At 44.9% G+C, this 9,623-nt stretch overlaps 1 protein-coding gene across 1 annotated transcript in view; it reads left to right on the top strand.

Moving 5' to 3' along the window:
* Positions 1 to 8,200: 8,200 nt before the first annotated feature.
* Positions 8,201 to 9,623, top strand: part of LOC104131346 (BTB/POZ domain-containing protein KCTD5) — a 21,097-nt gene continuing 19,674 nt past the window's right edge. The window contains exons 1-2 of the mRNA XM_035900070.1: positions 8,201 to 8,221; positions 9,205 to 9,313. Of these exons, the coding sequence (XP_035755963.1) occupies positions 8,201 to 8,221; positions 9,205 to 9,313 (130 nt within the window). The remainder of the gene's footprint in view (positions 8,222 to 9,204; positions 9,314 to 9,623) is intronic.

The raw sequence follows: 9,623 nt of genomic DNA, 5'->3' as shown, positions 1-9,623 counted from the left end.
GCTGAGAACCGGAGCGAACCCCGCGGGGCGGCGGTGCCCCGGTGGCCGCTGTCGCAGCCGCTCCTCGGGGGCTCCACACGGGCTGCAAACGGTGGGCGATGCCGGATCCCCGGGTGCTCATTTCAGGAGGGGAGGAAAAGTTACCGATCCTGATGTTATTTCTGGAGCGGTGCGTAGCAAGGGCTACGCAGTATTCGCACACGGCGCCGGCTCCGAAGGAGCTGTGGGAGCATAAGGGGCAAAAATGGCCTTCCCGAAAGTACACATGGGGAAAAGAAGGGAACAGCTTATAACCCTTGAGCGTATAACCAGCGGGTTGGAAAGAAAGAGTTCGTTTTGATAGATACTAATATTTATTTTTACTTTTTTCAGTGAGGCTGGTAGCAAATGTTTTCATTTTCCCATGCGTAAGAGGACAGGGAACGGAACCTGAGTAGTGTTCCAGAGTTAGAGAAAAAATACCTGAAAGTGTGGCAGCGTGGGGATTGGGTTTTCTCATCTTCGGTTTGGGTTCTGGTTGTTTTGGAGAGGTTTAGCTTGAACTGACCTATAAAAATAAATTTTAAAATGCAGATGGCTTGCTAATGGATCAGAAACCGTCTTTACTTGGGAGGGAGTAGGAAAGCTTTCTTCTAAGGTGTCGTCGATAAAAGATAAGGCACGCTTAATAATTAAGGCATCAGTTTCAGTTGTTCCACTGTAGAAGGTGCTTGTTTGCTGTCTCGGAGAGAGGAGAAGGCACATCTTTAGAAGAAATGCTTTAGTTCCGATTAAGGCATTTTGCCACCTTTTTTCACCCATGGATGAAGCCAATCATCTTTCACAAGCACCAGCAGCGAGGTGTTGCTATCTTGCAAGAACTTCACGAGGCTGCTGATTTAAACACGTTCTTTGTTAGTGTGCTTATGTTTTTTGGGTTGTAGCAGCAAATGATAAATACGTGCTAAGGTTATTTCGCTCCTTGGTAGGATACGGAGAGACCGGAAGAATTTTTTTCTATGTTTCTAGACTGATGTAGTTATAGTTGTTAACAGCGTATGTGATGACTTAAAGCTAGCCGCAGCCACGGGAAGGCATCCTTTGCTCACGAGGAACACGCCTCTATATTACTTCAGCTGCTTAGGTGTTACCAAGCGTTATCCTTTTTTGCTGGTGTAGAAGTTCAATGAAACCACTTTAGCAAGCTGCAAACAGAGTCCATCGCCTTGTCATTGGGAGTAGCCTTTTCCCTGTACTGGGTGATTGTGCAGATTGGTAGCGTGAGGCATGCAGGAGAGAGAATTGTTGCAGGAAATCTGAATTTAGAGAAGATCCTGTTACTCAGAGTTGCATTCTCGTGGCTTGTGAACCCAGATGTCTTCAATCTCAGAAAGCAAATTCTTCCCTGGTTAAACATGAACTGTGGTCTTCTTTCCAGTGCCACGTTTGTCAGTCTCATGCCCCGTCGTCTTGACCATCTGCAGGCATTGATTCTCACCTGAGCCATGCAGGTTCTGTAGTCTCCTGTCACCTTGGATTTTGCAGAAGTGGCCAACTTCTTACGTTAACCATCACAGGGCATTAATTACAGTACCTGAGGTTACTTAAATGCATAGAGCCTTTCTTCCAAGCATTGACTCAGGATCTTTAGATTCTTCATCTCCTGTAAGCAGCAAAGCGTAATGCCAGCAGTTCCTTTTTCCCCCCTCTCATTGATAGCAGACACCATAGATGCCCTTTCTAGGGAAACAGAATCCTTCCCTGACATCCCCCCAGTTTATGAACATCCCGTCTGGGTACAATAGCCCATCAGTACATTGTCTGTGTGGCTTAATTGTGGAACATCAGATGCCTTTAACTGATGAGCACAGACATTTCAAGGGAATAATTGGTGATATTTGTGTTATGGACTCTGGCTCTTCTCCTTTGCCGCATACACATAAGCCAAAGTCTGATAGCGATGGATTTGTTTGTTCCATCATGGTTCTGCTTTTTGGAGTTTAGTTACGAGCTGAAACCTGATACTAAGTTGAGGTATTTTTCTTAATCATACCCTAAGGATGGTTTGCAACAACTCCAGTGCAGCACGCTTGCCATTCTCACAAGGTGCAGCTGATAGATGAAGATACCACCCTCTTCGAGCTTGGGGCATTACGGCTGCTCTTTGGCCTGTACTCCCCTGCGCTTGATTCCGTTGTGTTTTCTTCCTAAAAATCACATGGGTTTTAGACTTGAAGCGAAGAGATAACGCGTCTGTGGGCTCATTCGTAGGCTGGTGCCTGTTGGCCCATCCCAGACACACTTGTCCCAACCTCCAGATGAGGAGGTGGGGCGGGGAGAATCCTGAGGGATGAGCCTGCCGATGGGATTGTTCAAGCCGTGTCTGAAAGCACTCTGAAAGATCTGCCCTTCACCGGGTGTGCCGTGTTTCCTGGCGGGGAAGTCGCCTGGGCCGCACCTCAGTAACTCACCCTGGGAAGTTGTAGATTGAACAGATTAATTCTGAATTGTGCTCATAATAAAGCATGTTGTACCGTTCATAGGCACATTTCATATTCCTCTTCTCACACTCCATCTGCTAAGTATGTAACTCGGCACAAGCGAGGGAGGAGGTGGATTTTCTTGTAACTTCAGAGAGCTAAGCCAGCCTGTGGAAAGCTCTAACATCCCAGCTGACAGAAGGGAGGGGGCAGGTCGTACCTCTGGAAGCATGACCAAGCAGAAGAGCCAGTGATTAAATCAGCTCATGCACCAATAAATGTCCGTCTTGGAAGAAGAAAGTTCAGTTCATGTTCTTTCTTGCTTTGCAAGATTGCCAAGTCAGACTCTTCAGAGAACGAAGCCGTAAGAAATGCTGGCCTCGGATGAGAACAGACCTATAGGCAAAACCAAAAATCAGTAACGGAGCTGTTTCAGCCTGAAGTCAGCAAGCGGGCAGCTCAGAAGTAACCGCACTGATACATTAAGAAGCTCTGGAAGGGGTTAACTGGCTGCGTTCATTAGAAATGAGAAGAGGAAGCTAGAATAGTTCACAGGTTGTACTTCACACATACCAGTTGCACGCATAGGGATTTTCCTCTACTGGAATTTCTACACCAGCATGTTTTTTTGTTATTTAACTACATAAATAATAAGATTTCCTTAACACTCACTATTAAAAAGAATTGAAAGGCTTCAGGAACAGTAGCGTGTTTGCCTTCACGTCATCTTCAGCTGAACAAGGCCATGCAAGCCTATCCCTCGGTGTCAGAAATGTTTCCAGTTGCAGCAGAAGGACGATCCTTGGCACAACCTGCAGCAGCGCCCAGGTTGAAGGGAACGAGTGATGTTAGGTCTCCGTGCAGCTTTGTGTTTAAGACTCTTCTTTGTCTTTAAGACTCTGCTGTTTGCAGTGGGATTTGTTTTCTGGAGTGTTAAAATCTTGCTGTAGAGATGGATACATGAACATAGACAAGCAGAGTCCTTGCTTCTTCATCCTTGTTTAACTCAATGCTTGCAGTTCAGCGCCTTCCTATTTCATCTGTGTACCAGTTTTTCTTTTATAAACTGTTCTATCATTCTTTAAACTTTCCCGTAAGCAAGAAGGTTGTCAGCCTTGCTTAACAAGGTTTTTGGCAACAGTTTTCATGCTTTATTTCTGATGCCTTTCTGGAGTGAGGTGTGATTGTACTGGGGTAGAATCTCCTACGGAAGGAAGCAAGCAAGCACCAAATGCTTTAGAGAAATCAAAATCTTCCGGGCGGCACACCTTTAACTGTCAGCACTAAAAAATACCTTAATTGTAGTCATTATTTCAAGATAGAACTGAGATAAACTTAATTGTCCATGAGATTTCTGACTAGTTAGGTGGGTTGTGTCTGGAACGTAGCCTGATTAGACCAGCAGCCTGCTGGTGCTCACCCTTCTTAGGTTACGCAGTTTGAGGAACGTGTTCTGGGCATCCAGCTCAAGATTTAAAACACACAGAGGGTGGGGGAGACAATTATTTCTAAATCCAGACTTAGTACCAGATAGGACTGTACTTCTGTGCCTGTTGCTGCCTGTAGCAGAACTCCTGCCTGCGCGGTTCGGGTCAGTGGCACTGTTTTTTTCGATGCCCCTGTCAGGGTGCGGAGCTTTGAGCCAGGAGCTTGGCAGGGTGGGTTCTGCACCGGTCCGTTCTGGGAGAGTATTTGAGAAGAAGTCTTCAGACTGGTTTTGACCTTAATGAAGATAATTAGTTGGAAATAAATTTCGGACATTGTAACTAGTGCATTAATGCTGTTCTTGGGGAGAATGTGAAGTGGGATCAGGGAGGTGTATGGGTTTTGTCCTACTTTTGAGTCCTGCTCGAATCCTCTGCCTGATTCTGGTATCCAGAGCTCAAGGTCACTTCAAAAACTGGAGAACTTGGAGGGCAATCACAAGATGAAATATGATTTGGCAGAAGGTTATAAAGAGTAAGAGTGGGTTTTTTGGCAAGGAGTTCAAGGAGTGACCTCTCAGTCCAGGGGTACCTACATGGAGACTGGAAATGGAAGAGTGAAGCCGGTTCAGTCTAGCCAAGGTACCATGAGGTCCAGCGGCTAGACCACTGTGAGGCCACAGACGTCCAGGCTAGAAAGCACATATTTGTAACAGCAACGGTCATTAGTTATCGGAATGGCTTGAACAAAATGGTCAGGTTTCATCACTGCTTTCTAGAGGTTAAATTTCACCGTAAATAAATCGAGTCCTATGTATGTTTTAAATGAAGATCAGGCTAAGTCTTCATTGTGATCCCTTTGAGCCTCAGCCTGTATGGAGATTGAAGTGGAAATGTTTGAGGCTGGAATACACGATCATTTAAATGTTTTGGGCAATATTTTTCAAATTCTTTAAAAATACATCTGTGTTTTGAGTCTCCTGGCTCCATGAATGCTGGATTGTAGATATGCATTAGGGTTAATTCTTAGGGAAGAAGGTGTATGGTTGTGAGCTACACTGACTTCATTGGCATGCTGAACCAGGTGATGGAGAATTTAAGAGCAAGTTATTGGGCTTCCTCTAAAATTCCATGGTATTTGTAACTTGGACTGAACATTGGTGCAGGAGGGTGGTAATAAAAAAATAAAATTCGCTGTACCTCAGCAATGTGGTCTTTTCAAATGGTGTCCTCGTGAAAAGGAGCAGGTGTGGGAAAGGTCTAGGACTAGGGGACAAGGAAAGAAAAACTCGCAGTAGAGAGAAGAATGTAATGCAAAAATAGTACTGGGTAAAGATACCGACTCCCATTTGGCTAATTAGCACTTCTGTGTTGGGTGCGCAAAGACGACCGGAGCATTTGCGTTGCGCATCCTGACAGAGAGTGGCAAAATTTGTATGGAACACCCCTGGGGCGGAAAGGTGGGGTGACGTGACTGGACTGAATGGAAGGGAAGGTTGAGTGTCAGCCGCTGGGCTGGTAAACGTTAACACCTCTTGGTGCAGAATATATCTGCAAGAGAGAAAACTGAGACCTCATTGGAGCATAGATTTGCCTGGCGTTTGTGGTATTCACCTGAAACTTGGGAAGTAGCTTCAAAATACCTGCATGAGTTGTGTCAGTGAAGAGTTGAGCTTGCTCAGAGCTTGTGGCAGCCTAATGAACGAGTCAGCCGGGGAAGCAGCGTCGCTGGGATGACATGGTCTGTTAATATTCAAGCTAGCAAGCTTCAGCCTAGTTTGTTTATGTCTGTGCAAACTGTAGCTACACCTTTAAACTGTCTCGATTGCACTTGAAGTGCAATTTATTATTCTTACCCTACAATAAACCAAAAAACTTCCTTTTAGAGCGTCCAAAATGCTAATTACGCATGAGAATACAGTGTGTTTCCATGTACATGTGGATAAAGCCAATCCTGACCATATTCTGAAAGTGTGGACAGACTTAGGACCCATATTTTGAGGGTTCTAGGTGGAGTGGGTGACTTCATTACTGCGTCAGCTCTTACTGGATTTGTGTTTACATAAGTATCCTTAAAGATCCAGCGTAATCGGCTTTTCTGAGTGATTTCAACACGGAGCGCTTAGAGGATAACCAGGCAGCTCGCACTGGAGGAGGAGCGAGAGGGCCTTTTCCGTAGGAAGGTGCCTAGGAAGGAAATTTTGTGCCTCTCTTGCCTGTGCATTCTTGGCATGTGGTTACAGCGTTTACTGATGGGTTGACGTTTTGGGTCTTGACTCCCTGGCGCTGGTCTGTGGCACACCTGAGCTGCAAGGGCCAAGTCCAAGACACATGTCTTTCCCTTCGGAAGGGTGTTAATTAATGCATGTTTTCCATGTCTGTAATCTGGGGAAGCAAGTGGCCGGTGACTCTGAATTGTTCAGTCTGTTCATAATTTTGCGTGGAATTCACACACTAAAGTGAATCCTATTGACAGAGTTTGGAGTGTTCACTGTTAGAATTTAGCCAGGCTTCTTAAATCTTAACTATTGATATTTACTCATGAAAAAAAGAGAAAAAGTTACCTTGACACCATGAATTATAAGACTTTTAGGTTCCTTTTTTTCTTTTTTATTATTTTTTGAAGACACATTGTTGCCTGAAAGGCTTCGTAGAGTAAACTGTGACTCAGTGAGGTGGCCCTTTACTCACGTGTGGCGTGTTACACACGCTTGGCATGGCGTCTGTAGTTATCAGTGTGAAGATTAAGCTGTTTTATAGATTCTCGATAGTAATCTGGTGAGGAAGAAAACTTAATAGCGGTTAGGAAAGCAATGAGTACAACAGGAAAAAAAGTAAGATGAGGAAAGACAGAATGGGAAAAAAAGCTTGTGGATGATGAGGAAAATGGTTAAGAATAGGTAGAAGACAAAAGCAATTCCATCTTGCGTTCCCCAGAGCGATGCTGTCAGGATGCGTAAGGCACGTTTGGAAGCGGCGCTGACGGCGAGCTGCGGTGTGCGTGCTAGGCTGACACACTCAGGTAGCGCCCGTCGCTGGTGACCTCTCCTTGGGTGGGAGCTGAAGGAGAAGGCCCGACATCGCTCGTTCCCTTTACGGTTTTATTGGAAGCTTGTTTACTATATAGAAACCTGCTCAGGTAGGGGTAATTTTGGGTACAGTAGTCCGTAGAAGAAAATAAAAAAAAATCATTTTTGAGGCCTTTTGTGTAAGGAGTGAGGTAACCATATTTACTTGAGATTTCCTTTAGAGCTTTTTGTTGTTTTCTGTTCCTGAGCCACCAGTCTGTCTCTGTGGTGGCGGAGGGCTGGTGGCTGGTATTGCTGCAGAGGATGATGTGAAAACACTCTGCAGTCCAAGAAGCTTGTTTCTGGAGACTTATTTCCCTTAACTGGGAGGAATTCCAGTTTTGTAAGCCTGTGTGTTTCTCAATTCAGTTCCACCAATGACCCAAAGACGGTGTTTCTTTCTTTAAGCCAGTGTTTCTTTTTAGCAGTCGTAGATCTTCCCTTCCAACGTCCCTGGTTTCTGTTCCTGCATTAAATAATACTTGTCAGCTTATAATTCGTACAGTTGTCAGCTAATTTAATTTCTTTGGGTTGTATCTGTAGATTGTTCATTCCTGAAATGTTTTGGTAATATAAATATATTTAAATGTGAAACCTTACAAATATACCATTTTATGCACTTCATCTGTCTCCTGGTTCGGGTGCCCAGGGTTGCTTCTGTGATACCATGAGTTCAGGCCAGAAGAAATTCGGGTGAGGCTGCGTCATGCACTGGCCACACTGGGCATGGGTTACCTGACAGCACGTTCTAATAGATATTCTTGAATTTTCTTGAACAGTTAATTGTGTATAAAACATAACACCCCTTCACTTCTAAAATGGCAGCATGTCTGGGCGTGTAAAGCGTTTAGCTTGTGATTATAGAGATATGTTTATGGGTTTTGTAGTTCAGGCTGGGGTCTTTCTACATTCAACAAACCTGGTTAGACAGGCGCAGTTATCCAGAAACCAAGCCCATGTGCCTGAAAATACATCAGCCATCTCTTTTCCGATGGAACGTTTTAGGAACTTTTCATGCTCTTAAGTAGAGAGAGTTTTCAGGTATCGTGGTTCGGTAATCAAACCTTTACGTATCAGCATTACTGCCCAAATGCACGTGGAACAACAAGGATCATCATCCCATGTAGTTTGTGGGGGGAATGATTCGAATTTAGCTGGGCTTGTTGGTAGGGATGCTTTTTAGTATCTCCTGTAAACTACTAGAATATTAAAAATAAGAATAAATAAAAAAAATATTTGGGGTGCGGCCATGTCTCTCCAGTATGTATCTGTAGGATATCTACCACACCAAAACTGTCGGTACTAAAGGATTAATGCTGGCAGTGATCCACCTGAATGCAGAAGGGAGCGGGGGATCTGCGAGACCTCCGCCGTGTCGCTCCTCCTTAGCCTGCTGGCCAGCCCAGTGTGGCAGCTCTGCACTGGCGTTCACACTGAGTCGAAATGATCTAGGAAAGAGCAGTTGTGCTCCTTGACCTCTCTGTCCAGAATACCAGCTCTGCAGGTGAACCTCTTGGACTGTGGTTTGCATTCCACAAATGCTGAGCCTTGTTCAGTAAGCTGAGTGTCACTTTGGCCGGTCCCTTCCTTCTCTGCCCGAGGGAGGTGGGAGCTGCATCTTCAGGAGACTGTTTTTTGAGAAGATGCACATGCAACCCTTGCTTGGCCCGCAGCTATCTCAGTACCCTGTGGGTATTTGTACGTCTGAGCTAAGACAAACCCAAAAGTCTTTGCAACAAAGTGTTGAGGTTAAAGGGAAGGCAGGTTTGTTTGCCTTTAATTTAAAAAGAAAAGCTGGTGTTTGCACCCCGCTGGAATGTACCCTCTGTCCTGATTCTGCAGGTTTCCAAACGAACCGGTAGTTCCCTGTTTTATTATTTTTAACCTTAATTTTCAGTGTTCTCACTTAGTGCTTAGCTCTTCCATGGTAACAGTGCTGGTCATCTTTTGGTAAGTGGTTGGGGGGAATTGGTTGGGTGAGAGGAGTTGTGTAGCACGTGGCGGAGTTGAGTGATCAGTCTGATGCAATTGCAACCACATTGTTCAATTCCTTTTAATGTCTTTCATGACATTGGCTTCAGGGGACATGGCTATGTCTGAACACCCGGTTGCTGTTCAGATGCTCAATATTAGCTTGCAATTCCTGCTTGGACGTTCAAATCATTGTGGGTTTTTTTTGTTTCTTTTGTTCTGGTTTTTTTGTGGTGTTTTGGGGTTTTGTTTTGTTTTTGTTTTGTTTTTTTTCTAATCTAGGATGAAACAGGTGCCTATTTAATAGACAGAGACCCGACCTACTTTGGGCCAGTGCTGAACTATCTCAGACATGGAAAGCTGGTTATTAACAAGGACCTGGCTGAGGAAGGTAAGAAGTTCCTGGATCTCTTGCTTTCTTGTTGCTTGCCTGTTGATGGCGCTGCTTTTGAGTCACCAGAAGTAACTCAGGAGCGGACGGAAAGCCTTAGCAGTGCAGCGTCTTGATCGTCTCAAGCGAAGCTGATAGGTGTTGTGCTGCTGCATGAGTGTTTTGAGTGTGATTCCTCATGGAATGAGCTAAACTTTGAACCACGTGTGCCTGAAGGGAGCCAGAATCGTTGGGTTGCTAAATGAACTTTTCCTAGGGCAAAATCTACAGCTCTAGGGAAGATAATCTCAGGAGCTGGTTGGTGGTTTTG

This window comes from Egretta garzetta, unplaced genomic scaffold (genome assembly GCF_000687185.1).
Source record: "Egretta garzetta isolate BGI_Z169 unplaced genomic scaffold, ASM68718v1 scaffold448, whole genome shotgun sequence".
Lineage (NCBI taxonomy): Eukaryota > Metazoa > Chordata > Aves > Pelecaniformes > Ardeidae > Egretta > Egretta garzetta.
Note: the sequence above shows the minus strand (reverse complement) of the source record. Positions and strands in the feature narration are given on the sequence as shown.